This window comes from Pleurodeles waltl, chromosome 8 (assembly GCF_031143425.1).
Source record: "Pleurodeles waltl isolate 20211129_DDA chromosome 8, aPleWal1.hap1.20221129, whole genome shotgun sequence".
Lineage (NCBI taxonomy): Eukaryota > Metazoa > Chordata > Amphibia > Caudata > Salamandridae > Pleurodeles > Pleurodeles waltl.
In genome coordinates this window covers 13443038-13462681 of record NC_090447.1, presented here as the reverse complement: position 1 = coordinate 13462681, position 19644 = coordinate 13443038, and the positions used below count along the sequence as shown (strand labels likewise).

General features: G+C 50.3%; 1 protein-coding gene across 1 annotated transcript in view; it reads right to left on the bottom strand.

Annotated features, from left to right (window-relative positions):
• Positions 1-610: 610 nt before the first annotated feature.
• LOC138249018 (vomeronasal type-2 receptor 26-like) overlaps positions 611-19644 on the bottom strand; it is an 83087-nt gene continuing 64053 nt past the window's right edge. The window contains exon 2 of the mRNA XM_069203076.1: positions 611-1506. Coding sequence (XP_069059177.1) covers positions 611-1506 — 896 coding nt within the window. The remainder of the gene's footprint in view (positions 1507-19644) is intronic.

Here is a 19644-nt window from a genome sequence, read left to right as displayed (position 1 = left end):
TATGTGCCATGTAAACTTGATGTTTATGAACAATTCCTATTAATAAATGCTGAATCAATAAGGTGGACTCCCAAAATGTCCACAAAAAGAGTGAAGAAAACTTTGCTGCCATGATCTTTCAACAGTCCTGCAAAGAGGGAGTATTCTCAAAGACCGGAGGGGGCTTGGCATTGTCGGACAGATACATCTGGTCTGCCTCCTCAATCTTCTTTAGCAGACTCATAGTGTCTTTATTCATGTTTCAATGAGGAGTGAAGTCATTAGTTCAGAAAGGCTGATGTATCTGTGCAGGGTTTACTTTCTCCCAGGCAAACTCACTGGTAAATGGTGTTTAATGCTTTCTATCAATCTTGTCAGGACTTCTATATTTTTGACTACTCTAGAGATAGCAGTTCCACATTGTATAACAGTCTTGAACAGTTTGCGTTAAAAAGTCTCTGCTAACCATGACAAATGGTGGTCTACAACCCATATATCTTTTATATTTGTATAATAAAAGGTAGCTCAACTTCACCTCTTAATTTTAACACCTTCATTTCAGCCTCTATGTGTCTCTCAGTGACAAGGCTTGCTTTCATTCCTTAGTACAGCTTTTTTTCAATTATACATGCTAATTTCTAACTAGATGTTTTCTGGTGTTCCTCTCAGGCTTTATGAGAATAATATAACATTTGGGAAAGAATATACACCCCAGCAGTCCAGCACTGGAGCACAAGATGGCAAACACCTCCACGGCCACCATGTACTTCCCGCGTGTGCTCAGGTGCGCTGGGATGAAGGAGATCCACACACTGACAAACACCAGCATACTGAAGGTGATCAGCTTGGCCTCATTGAAGCTTCCAGGCAGATTCCTTGAGAGAAAGGCCACTATAAAGCTGACCATGGCCAGGACAGCCATGTATCCCAGCATGCAGTAGAAGAAAGTGGTGTCCCCTTCATTGCATTCAAAGGTAATTTTCTCATTATAAGACTTCAGGTTGAGCTCTGGAAATGGAGGTGAGTCTACCAGCCAAACAACACAGATGATGACCTGAATCATAGAACAGAAGAAAACTATACAATTTGGCATCTTTGACCCCAGCCACTTCCTGGCAGAGCTCGTTGGATTGGTTGCCTTGAAGGCAATGACAACAATTATAGTTTTTGCCAAAACAGCAGAGACACTGATTGAAAAAATGACCCCGAAGACAGTCTGTCGAAGCATGCAGGTGAGTTTCCCAGGACGGCCAATGAATATGAATGAGCAGAGGAAGCAACACATGAGGGCAACGAGGAGCAGGTAGCTTAGACCACGGTTGTTGGCTTTTACAATGGGAGTGTCTCGATATTTGATAAAAAGGAACAGCACACATGCAGTGATGAAAAACAGGAAGGCTCCGCAGGTAAGAAGAATTGTACCCAGGGGCTCTTCAAATGAAAGGAACTCAGTCACTTTTTGTATGCACTGATCTTGTTTTAGATTGGACCATTGATCATCAGGGCATTTCTTGCAATCATCAGTATCTGCAAAAGAATGTACATGAAGCTATATTTTGTGTTAAACTGTAAATCATAACACACTGCTGCATAACTGAAATTAGTTTAATCCAACCAAGTTATGTTTAATTCCAAAGTCACTTAGAAGTTCAATCCATTGGTAACACATTCATGTATTCTGTAATTCAGGAGACAGCATGTTAAAGTGGAAGTCTCAGTTTTACAGGGGAAAGGATGTCCTTCATATTAAATAAAATGAACAGATGAGTACACATTTGGGGCTTGTAGGAAGCTGGCCTGGGATGTGATGTGTATGTACCTAAAGTACTTACACCTTTTACCAGGTCCAGGTATTCCCTCCTAGTGAAGTGTAGGCAGTGTCTAGAAGCCAGCCTTCTAGAGATAGCTGTGGATGCGTAGCCACGGCTTATCTAGGAGACATGCAAAGCTCATGCAATAACACTGTAGTCACACAGCACTAATACATATGTAAGACAACTCTCAGTTGTATTACACAATACCACAAAATACTAGAAAGGCAACCCTCCTCTAGGAGTTAAGTAATACGCCAATTATATACACTAGTAAACAGTAATAGGCATAGAAAAGGTTAGAAAACAGTGTAAATACCAATAAGCAATAGCGACCCTAGGGGGAGCCCAAACCATATACTAATAAAATGGAATGCGAACACAGGACCCCCACCTAGATAAGTGGAATGTGTAGAGGGGAACTGGAAGTACTAGAAAACCACAGAGGTAAGTAGCACAGTACCTCCCAGCGACCAGGAAAGCAGGAGTAAATCACTGTAATTTCCCCAAACAATCCAAAAGGAAGAAAAGAAAAGAAGACACCCAGACAAGACTGCAAGAAACCAGCAGTGGATTCCTGGAGAGGAAGACCTGTGGAGGGAGGGGACCAAGTCCAGGCTTCACAGTGGAGTCCAGGAGGAGTGGGAGCTACTACCCATCCAGCTGTACTTGCAGGAGTTGGTCGACGGTGATTAAGTTTAGGTCAGTACTGCAGCCCTGGAGCAGGAGGAGAGTTCCTATAGGATGCAGAAGATGTGCCATGCTGGAGTGAGGATTGCAGGCGGGTGTCGGTGCAGGAATTCTACCAACAAGCCTTGGCAAAGGAAAACTTGCGGATAGTAGAAAAGTGGTGCTGCCGGGGAACAGCAAGGCCCAGGGGGACTCAATCCAGGAGGGGGAGTCAGAGGGGACCCTCAGCAACACAGAGAACCCACAGAAGAAGAGGCAGCACCCACAGGAGTCCCGCAGGACAGGGACACAGAAGTCGCACAAGGAGCCCCTGCAGCACTACAGAAAGGGATCCCACACTGCAGGAGAACCACGCAGAGGGCTGTGCATCACAAAAAGGAGTGCTGGGGGCTGGAGCTACACGTCGTCTGAAGATCCCTTGGAGGAGATGCAAACAAGCTTTGGCGGCTGCAAGAGATGCTGTGCAAGGGGGATGTCCTGCATGGGAAGGCAAGGGCTTACCTCCACCAAAGTTGGACAGCTGGCAGAAAAGACCAAGAGGACTACTCTGGACCACCACCCATGATGCAAAATCTCCGCAGCTCAAGATGAGGGGAGATCCACGCAGCTGGTCATCATTGCAGCAGGTGCCTGCAGATTTAGGGGAGTGACTACTTCACTTCAAGGGAGATTTCTTCTTTCTTCTAGTGCAGACTGAAGACATATCACCCTTAGTGGATGCACAGCTACTGGAAATGTTGCAGTTGCTGGAAGGAGCCCTGGAAACAATGTTGCAGAAGAGTTCTTCATGTTGGAGGGAGATTGTTGGGTTTTGGAGGGTCCAGTCGCAGTTCCGGAGGTCAGAAGTCAAAATGAAGGTTGCAGAGGCATCCTGCTGGACTCTTGCAAGCTAAATCTGGAAATCCACCCTGACAGAGACCCTAAATAGCCCTGAAAGGGGGATTGGTCACCTAGCCAGGTAAGTACCTATCAGGAGGGGGTCTGACATCACCTGCCTGGCCTCTCAGATGCTCCCACATACTTGCAACAGTATTGAGGTATGATTCCGACATGTTTGATGCCAAACATGCCTAGGTTCGGAGTTACCATTATGTAGCTGGACATAGGTAGTGACCTATGTCCAGTACACACGTAAAATTGCATTCCTGCACTCACAAAGTCCAGGTAAATGGACCTGGAGTTTGTTCAGGCACCTCTGCTACTGCAGGGGTGCCCTCACACACAGGTACCTGCACCCTGCCCTCTGGGCTAGGAGGGCCTGCCATAGGTTTGACTTATAGTGACCTGGTGCAGTGATCTATGGTGAAAAAGGGTGCATGCACCCTTTCACGCAAGCTGCGATGGCAGGCTTGCATAACAATTTGCATGGGCTCCCCATGGGTGGCATAATACATGCTGCAGCCCATTGTGATCCCCTGGTACCCCAATGCCCTGGGTACCTGTGTACCATGTACTAGGGACTTACATGGGAGCACCAGTATGCCAAATGTAGTGTGAAAATGGTACAAGCTACCAAGTTAGAAGAGAGAGAGCATTATCACTGTTGTCCTGGTTAGCAGTATCCCAGTGAACACAGTCAAACACACTGACAAACCGGCAAAAAATGGTGGTAACCATGGTAGAAAGAGGCTAGTTTCCTACAGGGCCACAATAGCTGGCACAAAAATCTTGAATCCCCAGTAGTGCCAATTAGATAGGACCACTAAACCTTTTTCTTCCTGGAGTTACAGCTACAGAAAGAAAGCTAGGGGCATATTTATACTCTGGTTAAGCTGAAATAGCGTATTTTTTTTACGCTATTTCAGCGCAAACTTAACTCCATATTTATATTTTGACGCTAGTCCAGTCTAGCGTCAAAATATTGGAGTTAAAGTCATTTTTTGCTAGTAGGAAACTACCTTGCATCAATGAGATACAAAGTAGGCGTTCCCGGGCAAACAATTACTCTAAGGCCCAGGCGCCTTATTTATCCTCCCATGCAAAAATGGTGCATGGGAGGGAGGCGGGCCTAAATAATGGCGTTAAGCCTGCTTAGTGCATTCTTTAACACCTTGGTCAGGGCAGGCATTAGGGGACCTGTGGGTCTATTTCCATGGTGGTACACCATGGAAAGAGCCCACAGGTGCCCTCCTCAAGGCCCAGTGACACCCCACCCCCACCAGAGGGACAGCGGAGGATGTGGAACCCCATCCCAGGTAAGTATAGGTAACTACAGGTAAGTATTTTGTTAATTTTTTTAAAGTGCCATTTGGGGTCCTGATATGGCCTCCCCTTCATGGCTCTGGGTGCAATGGCCATGCCAGGGGACCCTTGTCCCCTGTGCTGGCAATTGGGGTGGTGGGCCTGACCTCTGTCTTTTATAAGACAGGAGTCATGTGGTATGGTAGGTTTAGCGCCAAGAAATGACGCTAATCTGGTTAGAGTCATCTTTTTTTACTTTTTTCAGTCTAACGTCATTTTCTAGTGCTAAACCTCTTTCTCCTATACAGCAACCCCCACCCGGCTAACGTCATTTTCTTTGAAGTTAGCCCACACTTTGAACCGGATTGTGGCATTCCATAAATAAAACACCCGGCCGATGTCTTGGAATGGCGCTAGCCAGTGGTAAACTTTTTCATGCAAAACTGCGCTAGCTCAGTTTTTGCGTGAAAAAGTATAAATATGGGCCACAGTGTGCACTCTGATGGTGCTGGGCAGGAGGGGCCCTTCACTGCCCATGCCATGTGCATAGGCAGTACAGGGGCTTCCATCTGGCCCCCGGCACTGGCAAGGCTGGCAGAAAGTTGGGTTCTATTAAGCCACGCAGTGCTGAGTTCAGTGCCACCATGGCTGATTACAAGACTGACCGCCGTCACCCCATGAGGATCTGTGACACTGGTGGGGATGGCTTTCTTTAGGTGGGTCCCCCTGCCTAAGTCGTTATTGGGCAGTCGGACCACCCAGAGAACGATGGACCGACTGTTAACACGAGTGTGGCGGTCCTTGGACTGCCGCACTCATAAAGAGTTTCAAAGTTATTTTCCACCTCAGTAGTAACAAAATACAATATTTATATTAAAAATAAAAAGGGCCGATGGTCCAGATGATCCCCCAGTAATTGTGAGTTTAAAACTAAGATAGGGCCTCATTATGAGTTTGGCAGTCGTAAGAGCCAACCGTAAAACTTGCGGGATGAGACCGCCGTCAACCCAGCGGCCTCACCCCATTCATTTTATGATGTTTCTAATGGGCTGCCCGGCGGGAACATCTTATTACGGGTTCCTGCACATCTGCCCTCTGGGAACAGGCCAATACCATAGCACAACAGCAAAGCAGACAGTGCACATTCTGAGGGTGCTGTGCAAGGGGTTCCCTGCACTGCCAACAACATGGTCATGGTCGTGGGCAGTGCACTTTCTTTCCACCAGCCTTTTCATGGTAGTTAAACCGCCATGAAAAGGCTGGAGGAAAGGGGACTCATGATCAGGGGGCAACGCTGAACTCAGCGAAACCGTGGCTGAGCATGACTCCGACCACTGTCAGCCGATTCGGGAACCATGTTCCTGGCGGGGATGGTGGTCCCCTGGTGGTCCGACCGTCACCATGAGACTAGCAGTCTCAAGATCGCCAGCCTCATAATGAGGCACATAGATTGCTGGGCTAGGCTACTGGGGACAATAATCCAACAGATACTTGTGACAGGAAATTTCTCGAACTGCAGGAAGGGAGGCATTATGGGCCAGATGTAGGAAGGCATTAGCGCCTCGTAAACGGTGAAAAATGCCATTTGCAAGGCGCAAATGCCCTCACGCGATGCAGAAACACATATTGCGAGTCGGTACCGACTCGCAAAATGTGTTTCAGACTCGCAAGTAGGAAGGGGTGTTCCCTTCCTATTTGCGAGTCACACCGTGATGTAGAGTTAATTTGTGACCGCGAAAGTGGTCGCAAATCAACTCGCAGTTACCATCCACTTGAAGTGGAGGGTAACTCATTCGCAAACGGGAAGGGGTCCCCATGGGACCCCTTCCCCTTTGTGAATGCTCACAATAATATTTTTTCAGAGCAGGCAGTGGTCCTATGGACTACTGCCTACTCTGAAAAAAAAAATGAAAAAAAGGTTTCGGTATTTTTTCTATTTGCAGCTCGTTTTCCTTTAAGGAAAACGGGCTGCAAAGAGAAAAAAAAAAAACTGCTTTATTTCAAACCAGTCTCGGACATGGTGGTCTGCTGTCCCCAGCAGGCCACCATCCCCGTGAGTGCCTAGACTCGCTATGGGGTCGCAAACTGCGACCCACCTCATTAATATTCATGAGGTGGGTCTTTGCGACCCCATAGCGAGTCGCAGAAAGTGTCGGAGACACCTTTCTGCATAACATTTTGCGAGGTGCAAATTGCGAGTCGCTAGTACTCGCAATTTGCACCTCACAAAATGTTTTCTTCCTACATCTGGCCCATAGTTACGGATCCTCAAAATGGAAGACCCCTTACAAACAAAAAAACTACAGTTTAAAAAATCTCAAAGGTGTAGGTGCCAACGGCCACCATAATGAATTTGACAGAGTGGAAAGCCCGTCCGTCAAACTCCTGACAGGGTGGCTACTGCCATTGTGGCAACCACCCCATCGGACCTATTAGGGGTTTCCCACTATCCTGGCAGGCAGAAACCTCAGTTTCCCGCCGTAAACAAGGCGTGTCTCCAGCTCGTAATTGAGCGAGTGCCAATGCTGTCCTCTGCAGGGTGCACCAGCACCCTCGCAATGTTCTCTGTCTGAACAGTAGCCAGTGAACATTGTGATGGTGTTGGGCAAGGGGACCCCTGCACTGCTCATGCCAAGTGCATGGGCAGTGCAGGGGCCCCCCTGTTGCCCCCTCCACCTGTTTTCTGCCAGCATTTTCATAGTGGTGAAACTGCCAGGAAAAGGCTGGTGGAGAACGAGGTCATATATAAGCAGCGCTGCCCTGGTGGATTACAACCTCTTTCTGCCATCACCGTCGGGGGTCACCATTCGTGGCGTAGAAGGCGGAACCCTGGTGGTCTGACCGCCAGGGGCTTTATGTGGAGGTCGGACCGCCAAAGCAGCAGCGGTCCTGACTGCCAGAGTGGGGCTGGCGGTCTGAAAACCGACAACCTTGTAATTAGGCCCAAAGTGTTTTCGAAAATACTGCTCTGTAAATTGAAGTAATGATTGGAAGAGACCAATTTATTACTGAGGGAGCAAGAAGGGTTTAGAGAGCGAGATTTGACTCCCAACCACTGTTTTAGCTTATGGTTACTTGCTTGGAAGTCAAGAGAGATAAGAGGTCATTTGTTATGTTGTTTTATTGTCTTCTGAGCAAAGTTTGACCTGGTAAATTGTAATACGTTGTGGGGGATGCTGGTTATATCATAAATCTCTATAGGGCTGGTCTCCATGTTTCAAAAACAACACAGAGATAATTGAGCAAGAGTAGAACTCAGTAAAGAAAGGACGCATTCAAGGAATGTTTTTATTAGAAATGACCTGAAGCAGGACTGTTTGTTAGCACCACTGCCAATAACTCTTTTTCTAACACCTACCTGGAGCCCTTATCAATACCTCCCTCAAACTGACAATGGTCAGAATCCAAATTTTATTCCTGTTGAATGCATTAATAGATATGAACCAGGTTCATCTACAAGGACACTTGTCAAGTTTTTTAATCATTGCAGAGATAAGGAAATTATAGTTTTACTGGTTTATGTGCCCTACCAAATTAGAAGGGAAGTGGACTCGGACAAATACTTTGGCATGTGGTTCCATAAAGGTTTAAGTTGGTCTTATCATATTACATCATTAAAGAAAAACGTATCAATTGCAATGACAGGATTAAAGAAGTTTAACAAACATTATGCTGGCCTGTCAAGGAGCACAATATTAAAAAGCATATTCAGCGATGATCCAACCCAGATTTTATATGGAGTCGAGATTAAGGGGGCCATTAGGAGTTTGGCGGATGGGAACATCCATCCACCAAACTCTGGATAAAGAGACCGCCTCAGTGCTAGTGGTTTTCCCACCAGCCCACACTGGGCTGACGGGCTAGCCCAGTGGGAAAGGTTCAGCAGCATTGTTCCTGGCTCATAACTGAGCTGGAGGAAATGCTGCTGCATGCAGGGTGCACCAGGACCCTTGAAATGCACTCTGTCTATATAGTAGACAGTGCACATTTCAAGGGTGCTGGGCAGGGGGACCCCTGCATTGCCTTCCTGACTTATTCTCCGCTAGCCTTTTCATGGTGGTGAAACCGCAATGAAAGGGCTGGCGGAGAACATGGTTTTAATAAGCAGGGTGGCACTGAGTTCAGTGCCTCCCTGGATGATCACAACCTTGACCACAATTAGCCCATCAGTATCTTGGATCCTGGTGAGAATGGCAGTAGGTTGGTGGGTCTGCCCGTCAACCTCGTAATGTGGCAGTGGGACTGCCACAGCCGCATCAGTGCGACTGGCAGACTTGTAATCCCCTATATGTCTAGATTCTGGGGAGAATTAGGATAATATATAGAGTTTATGTTTGAACAATTATTTAGCTTGCCAAAGAATTGTACAGTGTAAGCAAAAAGAAGTGAAGCAAATTTAACAAAGTAGGGTTACTTATCAGAATCACATATGGACTCATTACAAGTTTGGTGGTCCGACTTTCAGGCCGCCAAACCTCCAGGGGGGAGGTTGTCATCACACCAGCAGCCTCACCACCATCAGGTTATGACGTTTCCACCAGGCTGACCGACTGAAACATCATATTATGACCTTAAGGGAGCCGAATCCAATGCCATTGGAAAACAGCACCCTTGGAATGCGCACTGTCTACAGAGCAGCCTCGGAATGCGCACTGTCCGCACAGCAGACTGTGCACATTCCGAGGGTGTCGGCAGAGGGGGTCCCTGCACTGCCCTTGCCATGGGCAGTGCAGTGGCTCCCCCTGTGGCCCCCAATACTGGCTTACCGCCAGCCTTTCCATGGCAGTAAAACCACCATGGAAAGGCTGTAGGAAAGTGGACACGTGATCAGCCATGGCAGTGCTGTCGTGGGCACGGCTGTGGCTGGCCACGACTCCGACCGCGCCACCCAGTCCTGATCCGTGATCCTTGCAATGATTGAGGTCCGACCGCTGGAGTTGACTGCCACGTCGAGTTTGGCGGTCTTAAGACCGCCAAACTTGGATTGAGGCCCATGGAATGTTCGTTTGGTAAAAACGGAAAGATGAACAACTTGGATACAAAGGGCTCAAAGGGTAAAGGAGTACATTTTACAGAAAAATGGTTAGCTTGGATTGGAGTTGTCTATACCAGTCTTCCCTGTGTTTCTAACATAAAAATAGTTACAACTCAAAACAACCTTCGAGGCAACAAGAAGTGATTTATGTAACTTGAGTCATAAAACATTAGTTGAATGTCTTAAGAACTCAAGACCAATAGATTTGTGAATTCTATAAATTAATCAATGTATGAATTTTTAGATTGCTTCCCAAGTATGAAAATGAGACAATTGCTTTTAAGTTTAAATCCCCTTTTCATTCATGATAATGTAGTAAAATGCTTATGTGGGATTGGTTTTAAATGCAATATTTCCTGTGTCTTACTGAATTGTTTATGAAAACAATGAATACAGTTTTTAAAACTTATTTATTTAAGCATGAAATAGGAGACCAAAAAGATGGCGGTAAATTATTGCTTAAGATGCAATTGCTGGATATCTGTACAGTGGGAAGGTTTTTAAATTGCCAATAATGAAATAAAGTTTTTAATATTTATGTGTAGACTGCTTACACACTTGCACATTTTAAATCATAACTTTTTCTCACACAGTACAAGTACTATCCTGTTTAGTGGGCCACAGTTTAAATAAACTAATTAATGATGATGATGAAACACCTACTGAAAATTTGAAATAAACTTAAAGAAAAACGAAATCGTGCATAATGTCAATTCCATGAATATAACAATATTCCATGAATATAAACAATTTGGTCCACCTTCACAAAAGTTGAAATTTGGGTTAAAAGAATTTAGTCATCTCTTCACTTGATCTTTCATCATGTCATACACCATGATTGGCAGGGAAAAGTAACTGGGCGGATGTCAAAGGAAGCACAGGGAAGCAGCAAGTTCCGGATGTGGCAAGCGATGCAGCAACACTTGGAGACTCAGCGGGGAGCAGATTAGCTTTGTGATGTCATCACTGATCACATCACTGATGATATCTTAAATGACATCACTAATGACATCACTGATGACATTATCCAGTTAACATAAGTGGTTGTATGGATGTGTGAGTAGGAGTGTTAGTAGCTGTACAAGTGAGTGTGTGTGTCTGTGGTTGTATGTGTGAGTGACAGAGTGTGTTTTTGACTGTTTCTGTGAGTGTACAGGTAAGTGAGTAGAGGTATCATTTGGTTCATGCATAAGTGTTTGATGTGTCAGTGACTTTATTGGAGAATGAGTGGATGTGTGAGTAACTGTATAGGTTAGTCAATTGGTATGTCAGTGTCTGCATTGATGAGTGAGTAGGTGTTTGAGTTGCTGCATGGGTAACTGAATGGGTGAGTGAGTGTCCAAAAAAAGCCTGAAAAACTCTTTATATCTCATCCTATGACTCTCTTTCCCTCCCTCTCTCTCAATTTCTCTCTTTCAAACTTTTTCTCCCACTCACACACTCACTCAGACCCTTGTGCACCCACTCACAGACCCACTCACACCCTTGTGCACCCACCCACAGACACACTCAGACTCTGACACACCCACTCACAGACTTACTCAGACGCTGATACACCTACTCACAGACCCACTCAGACACTAACATACTCACAGACCCATTAAGACATCACACATCCAGTCTCAGACCCACTCAGACCCTCATGCACCCATTCAAAGACCCACTCAGACACTCATGCACCCACTCACAGACCCACGCAGACTCTCAAGCACCCAGTCACAGACTCACTCAGACACTGACACACCCCATCACAGACCGACTCAGGCCCTGATGCATCCACTTACAGACCCATTCAGACATCACACATGCACTCAAAGACCCTCACATACTCTCATGCACCCACTCACAGCCCAACTCAGACACTCATGCACCCATTCACAGACCCTCTCAGACCCTCAAACACTCTGGCCCTCATTACAACATTGGCGGTAAAAGCTGCTTACCGCCGTGCAGAAGACCGCCAACACACCACCGTGGCCGTGGAATACCGCCACAGCTATTATGACCCACAGTTCGGAATCCGCCAAAATCTAGACACCGACACAAGTCGCCACACAAAAAGATCAATGATAAACTGGCAAAAACAAAACCTCCACCGTCACGCCAACAGAAATACGCCCAAACTATAACGACAAACGAATCCACGCGGCGGTCTCTCAACCGCGGTATTCCATTGGCGGTAAACAACACTGCGCTCAAAATACACACACTTTTACAAAACACAGCCACATTGGAAAATTCGAAATACACACACCTGATACACATACACACACCACTCCCACATACCCATTAGAATATAAAACACACACCCACATCACCCACAAACCCCTACTACCAAAAATTCCGGAAGAAGGCCAGAGGGAGACAGCACCAGCAAGAACAACAGCATCCACAGGCACACAACACCATCACCCACAGAACTTCCACGCACCTCACACAACACCCCACTACATATCAGCACACTTATCACCACACACTCCACCCCACACATCACCTACACCACCCCATGGCACGGCAAAGACACCCCAGGTTCTCGGAGGAGGAGCTCAGGGTCATGGTGGAGGAAATTGTCCGGGTAGAGCCACAGCTATTCGGATCACAGTTGCAGCACACCTCCATTGCAAGGAAGATGGAGCTATGGCTAAGAATAGTGGACAGGGTCAACGCAGTGGGACAGCACCCAAGAAATCGGGAGGACATCAGGAAGAGGTGGAACGACCTACGGGGGAAGGTGTGTTCCGTGGTCTCAAGACACCACCTGGCGGTTCAGCGGACTGGCGGCGGACCCCCACCTCCTCACCCACAACTAACAACATGGGAGGAGCAGGTCTTGGCGATTCTGCATCCTGAGGGCCTCGCAGGAGTAGGTGGAGGAATGGACTCTAGTAAGTCAAATCTTAACTATTACATCCCCCACCCTACCTGTATGCCAGCACATACCCCTACCCTCACCCTCACCCGAGCACTCCAACTCCTCACATATGTCCCAACATCACAAACTACCCATCCCAAAACCAAGCACTGAATGCAACAACAAAGCATGGACACCCATCACTAAAGAATGCCCACTGCACATACCCATACAACCCCCTAAACCATCCTCAAACAAGGTCCCACACAGGAATGCAAGCACTGGGGTACACGGTCACCCACCCATTGCACACCATGACACACACAGATGTAATAACCATCCTTTTATACCCCTGCAGGATCCCTACCCAACGTCACCGGACAGGAGGGTCCACACATGTCCACACCACCAACAGAAGAGGCCCACAGTGATGACAGCAGCTCTGTCCAACTGGATCTAGATGACCAGCCCAGCCCATCGGGTACCTCTGGACAGTCGGTTCCCCTCACGCAGTCACAGGCCACCACAGACCTTCCCCCCTCTGGAAAAACCAGCACAGCACCCACCCAGCGGGCCCATACCTCCGTCCCCAGGACACCTCAATCAGCTGTGTATCCACCACTACAGGGTACCCAGGCTAACCCACCACCCCAACAACAGCAGGGACCTTGGGGCAGTGGCAGGGGGCACACGGTCCAGGGGACGGAGGCCCAAGAACACAGGGGAACTGGGAGGGCTGCTGTGCGACAGGGGGCAGACAGGCCAAGGGAACCCCCTCTCCACGAGGCCCTCTCCTCCATCATGGGAGCCTACCACCTACCACTCCCAGGAGACGATGGCAACGGTACTGGCTAGTTTCAGGAGACCCAGCACCTGCAGGAGGAACAGTATATGGGCTTCAGGGAGGAACTCAGAACCATCAGCTCCACCCTGGGCACCATCGTAGGGGTGCTGAAGGAACTTGTGAACACCAGGAGGGACACTGTGGCACTACAAGGGGCCCCTGACACTAGCATGGACGATGAACTGCCCACCACCTCCGCCGGCGCTAGTGGACAGGACGCCCTGCCACAGGACCACCACACCAGCACCCCACCCCCTGCAGAGGGAGAACCACCCCGCAAACGGTCCCTGAGAACAAGACAGAGCACGATGCCAAGACCCCTGCCAAGAAATTAGACCACCCTGATGGTCATCCTACTGTCCCACTTTGTCACCTTGTCCATACTTAAACTGCCCCAGCTCCACTTCCTATGCCCATATAGGCAATGCACCTGTGAGACTAATAGACTGGACTCTGCCATGGACATTCCTCCGCCATCACCCCTCACCATTTCACTACCCCCTCCAATATTGAGCACTTAAATAAACACACTTAAAGCACAAAACAATCTGGAGTCTGTCTGTGATTTCGAAATAGTGTATTAGCAATTACAGTGACAAAATGCTCTTTCAATTGTAATGTCAGCATACCTATGTCACACAGCTCTAGTCCATGAGGAATTTAAGCAGATGTCACACAGTGGGACCCACATCTGGGAAATTGTAAGGGAAAGTGACAACTCAGTGACCATACACTGGGTAAAAACGAAAGACAGTAGAGAGATAGTAGTGTTAAAGTACATGTACTAGGCAGGTCTGTACTCTTACCTGTGTCTCACTGGAAATATTGCTGGATCACTGAGTCCCTGCTGTTCATGTCTTCTTCCTCTGCTTCCTCATCTTCACTGTCCACAGGTTCCACAGCTGCCACAACACCACCATCTGGACCATCCTCCTGCAGAAAAGGCACCTGTTGTCGCAAAGCCAAGTTGTGAAGCATACAGCAGGCCACGATGATCTGGCACACCTTCTTTGGTGAGAAGAATAGGTATCCACCTGTCATATGGAGGCACCGGAACCTGGCCTTCAGGAGGCCGAAGGTCCGCTCGATCACCCTCCTAGCTCGCCCATGGGCCTCATTGTAGCATTCCTCTGCCCTTGTCCTGGGATTCCTCAATGGGGTCAGTAGCCATGACAGGTTGGGGTAACCAGAGTCACCTGCAAATGGCGAGGGACAACTGTTAGACACGCACTAACCTGCAGAGATATCCCCAGACCCAGACAACCATTCCCACTGTCTTGCTTCCAGGTGCTCACCTAATAGCCACACACGGTGCCTCTGGAGCTTACCCATCACATAAGGGATGCTGCTATTCCGCAGGATGTAGGCGTCATGCACTGAGCCAGGGAACATGGCATTCACATGGGAGATGTACTGGTCTGCCAAACATACCATCTGTACATTCATTGAATGATAACTCTTCCAGTTTCTGTACACCTGTTCACTCCTGTGGGGGGGGGACCAAAGCCACATGGGCCCCATCAATGGCACCTATGATGTTGGGGATGTGTCCAAGGGCATAGAAATCCCCTTTCACTGTTGGCAAATCCTCCACCTGAGGAAAAACGATGTAGCTCCGCATGTGTTTCAGAAGGGCAGACAACACTCTGGACAATACATTGGAAAACATAGGCTGAGACATCCCTGATGCTATGGCCACAGTTGTTTGAAAAGACCCACTTGCAAGGAAATGGAGCACTGACAGCACCTGCACTTGAGGGGGGATTCCTGTGGGATGGCGGATTGCTGACATCAGGTCTGGCTCCAACTGGGTACACAGTTCCTGGATTGTGGCACGGTCAAGCCTGTATGTGATAATCACATGTCGCTCCTCCATTGTCGACAGGTCCACCAACGGTCGGTACACCGGAGGATGCCGCCATCTCTTCACATATCCCAGCGGACGGTGCCTATGAAGGACAACAGCGAGCACAGAGTCAAACAACTCAGGGGTACGTACCCACAGTTTACCCAGAACACCATTCATACACAAAAGGTGGCCTGTATGTGTGTTGAGTCTAGGCCTAGGCCTAGTTGAAAATGAAGCCATGGCCTAGTTGAAAATGAAGCCATGTGGGCCCCTGAAATGGCAGCTGCCTGACCTTTAAAGTGGGACAACGGGATGTGAGGTAACTGCGCTGGCGTTGTACACTGTTGCGGTAGGCGGTCGAAGACCATGGCGCAATGCTGCATTGGTTAACATTGGACCCTATGGGTCCCAGGAGCCAATGAAGATGTACGCTGGCGGTGACGGTACGCACCGCCGTGAACGTGACCACCATTTTCTATCTGTTCAATCACTCGATACCTGATCTTCGACAGGAGAGGACCTACACTGCAAGTGTTGCTGTGACCTCGGTCTGGAAGAGACAATGGCTCGAGTGCCAGGGGAAAGGGCCCCTGCCTTCACATCGGAGGAGTTGGAGAAACTCTTGGATGGGGTCCTCCCCCAGTACACGCTACTCTACGGTCCTCCAGACAAACAGGTAAGTACACAGGGAGCATGTTGTATGGGCTATGCCTGTGTGGAGAGGGCTGGATGTGAGAAGGAAGGGGGGAGAGTGCTGCGTGCATGAAAGACGGTGAATGCATGTGCCACATGGCAAGGGTAGGGATGGGGGCCAATCAGCTTGACGGTGCAGTTGATAATTACTTACTCTTCCCCCTGTACATTTCATGTAGGTGAGCGCCCAGTAGAAAAAAGATATTTGCCGTGCCATTGCCAAGGACGTCCGGACCCTGGGGGTCTACCACAGACAGAGCACCCACTGCCGGAAAAGATGGGAGGACATTCACTGCTGGAGCAAGAAGACGGCGGAGGCTCAGCTGGGGATGGCCTCCCAACGTGGGAGGGGTGCCCGTCGCACCATGACCCCCCTGATATTCAGGATCCTGGCGGGGGCCTACCCGGAGTCTGATGTGCGCTTGAGGGCATCACAGCAGCCACAAGCCTCTGTAGAGTGCCAAGTACACCTAGTCATGCCCCTGTGTCATCTATGTGTGCAGATGTCATCCATAGCTTTGTAGGCCATTTCCCAGGAATTGAACAGTGGAGCCCAAGAGCGCGATGTAGTGCAGGGGGCTTCTGTGTCTATCGTGTCCGCCAACGGTAGCGGTAATGCATGCACTCAACATGACTTTCTTCTGTCGTCGTCCCCCTTTTTGTGGTCTCCCTGTTCTTGTGTGCATTAGCATCATCAGGCGGAAGAGCAGTGGCACCTGAGCACCAGGGGGCTGCATCCCACATGGCCATGGACGGTCACACCACGGACTCGGACTTCACCAGTGGGACGGAGGGCGAGGGGAGCTTCACGGCGGGGACAGGAGCTGACACCAGTGACATGGACTCGTCCTCTGATGGGAGCTTCCTTGTGGTGGCGGCAACATCTGTGCCTCCCCCATCTACAGGTACAGCCGCCACCCCCACTTCCAGCACCGCCCTCCCAGCAGCCCCTCAGCCTTTGCCCTGTGCCCGCTCACCCGGGAGGGTGGGCATTCACCTTCGCCCCGGGCACCTCAGGCTCTGCCCCAGTCACCCCTGCTGCCCTCAGTGAGGAGGCCATTGACCTCCTGAGGTCCCTCACGGTTGGGCAGTCTACCATTTTGAATGCCATCCAGGGTGTAGAAAGGCAGTTGCAACAAACAAATGCATTCCTGGAGGGCATTCATTCTGGTCAGGCGGCCCTTCAGCGAGCTTTTCAGACTCTAGCCTCAGCACTGCTGGCAGCCATTGTCCCTGTGTCTAGCCTCCCCCTCCAACTTCCTCCACCCCGACCCAATCCCCTGTACCTCAGCCTATCCCAAGCACACCTACAGACCAGCATGCACACACGTCAACACACAAGGGAAGCTCAGGCAAACATAAGCACCACACATCCCACAGGCACTCACGCAAGCATCAGACACATGCAGACACACCAACATCCACTGCCTTCACTGTGTCCCCCTCCTCCTCGTCTCCCTCCTCCCTCCCAGTCTAGTCTACACTCACACCTGCATGCGCTACCTTTACAGCCACTACATCCCTTTCCAGCACACCTACCACCACACCCCGCTCACGTTAAGTCACCAACTCCACTACCATTCACACGTCCCCTGTGTCCTCTCCCAGTGTGTCTGTGACGCCCCCTCCCAAGATACACAAACGCAGGCACACACCCACCCAGCAGCCATCCACCTCACGACAGCCTCCAGCGCATGCACCTTCACCCAAAGTCAGCAAACGAACACCTCCTACAACCACCACCTCTTCCTCCACTCCCAAACCCCCTCCAGCTACCCGTCCCAGGGTGTCCAAAAAACTTTTCCTGTCCAACCTTGACCTCTTTCCCACACCTCCCCCACCCCGTCCGTTTCCTAGGTCCCGAACTAGCACCTCAGCCACAACATCTCTGGGACCTGTGGTGCCTGTAGTCACCGGAATCTGGAGTGCACTGGCCACCAGGGCAGCCAGTGTGGCACGGAGCCACAGCGCAGACAGTCCCCCACCTGTGAAGCATCAGAAGTTGGCCAGTGCCCGGCGGGAGAGGGGGAAGACTCCAGCCACCAAAGCCGCTCCCAGGGGTCCCAGTGGGAGTTTGGAGTCAGCTGTGACACCATCCAAGGTGGGGAAGGGCCACAAGAAACCTGGCAAGTCTGGGAAAAGCAGCACAGCAGAGAAGACTGCCATCATCCCCGCTGCCCAGGAGGCCACCTCCAGCACCAGCCCAGCTGCCCAGGACAGACCCGCCAGCACAAGCCCAGCTGCCCAGGACAGGACCGCCAGCACAAGCCCCGCTGCCCAGGACAGGCCCGCCAGCACAAGCCCAGCTGCCCAGGACATGCCAGCCAGCACAAGCCCAGCTGCCCAGGACAAGCCCGCCAGCACAAGCCCACCTGCCCAGGAGGGGCCCGCCAACACAAGCCCAGATGCACAGGACAGGCCCGCCAGCACAATCCCACCTGCCCAGGAGGTGCCTACCAGCACAAGCCCAGCTTCCCAGGACAGGCCCGCCAGCACCAGCCCAGCTGCCCAGGACAGGCCTGCCAGCACAAGCCCAGCTCCCAGGAAAGGCCCGCCAGCACAAGCCAACCTGCCCAGGAGGGGCCCACCAACACAAGCCCAGCTGCCCAGGACAGGCCCGCCAGCACCAGCCTACCTGCCCAGGAGGCTACCGCCAGCACATGCCCCGCTGGGCCATGAAGGACCGCCAGCAAAAGCCCCACTGGGCCATGAAGGACCACCAGCAGCTGAGTCCCTGCAATGGAGACTGCCGCCTCAAGCACCGCTGAACAGGGCACCGCCATCTCAAGCACCACTGAACAGGGCACCGCCATCTCAAGCACTGCTGCACAGGGCACCGCCGTCTCAAGCACCGCTGAACAGGGGGCCGCCGTCTCAAGCACTGCTGAACAGGGCACCGCCATCTCAAGCACCGCTGCACAGGGCACCGCCATCTCAAGCACCGCTGAACAGGGCACTGCCATCTCAAACACCGCTGAACAGGGCACCACCGTCTCAAGCACCGCTGCACAGGGCACCGCCGTCTCAAGCACCGCTGAATGATGCACTCTGGGCACCATGCCCCTTCCAGAACCAGTGGGGACTGTCATCCACTACCTCTGTCCTCAGCAGGATGAAGCACTCTGGGCACCATGCCCCCTTCAGAACCAGTGGAGAGATCCTTCCACTACCTCTGTCCTTGGCAGGATGAAGCACTCTGGGCACCATGCCCCCTCCAGAACCAGTGGAGAGATCCATCCACTACCTCTGTCCTTGGCAGGATGAAGCACTCTGGGCACCATGCCCCCTCCAGAACCAGTGGAGACTGTTATCCACTTGAGAGACTGTGGCTTTGCCCTCCCCATGGTTGCACAGTAGGCAAACCACCCACTTGGGAGACTTGAGAGACTGTGGCTTTGCACTCCCCAGGATTGAACAGTGGGCAAACCACCCACTTGGGAGACTTGAGAGACTGTGGCTTTGCACTCCCAGGATTGAACAGTGGGCAAACCACCCACTTGGGAGACTTGAGAGACTGTGGCTTTGCACTCCCCAGGATTAAACAGTGGGCAACCCACCAACTGTGGAGACTTGTGAGACTGTGGATTTGCACTCCCCAGGATTGAACAGTGGGCAAACCACCCACTTGGGAGATTGAGAGACTGTGGCTTTGCACTCCCCAGGATTGAACAGTGGGCAAACCACCCACTTGGGAGACTTGAGAGACTGTGA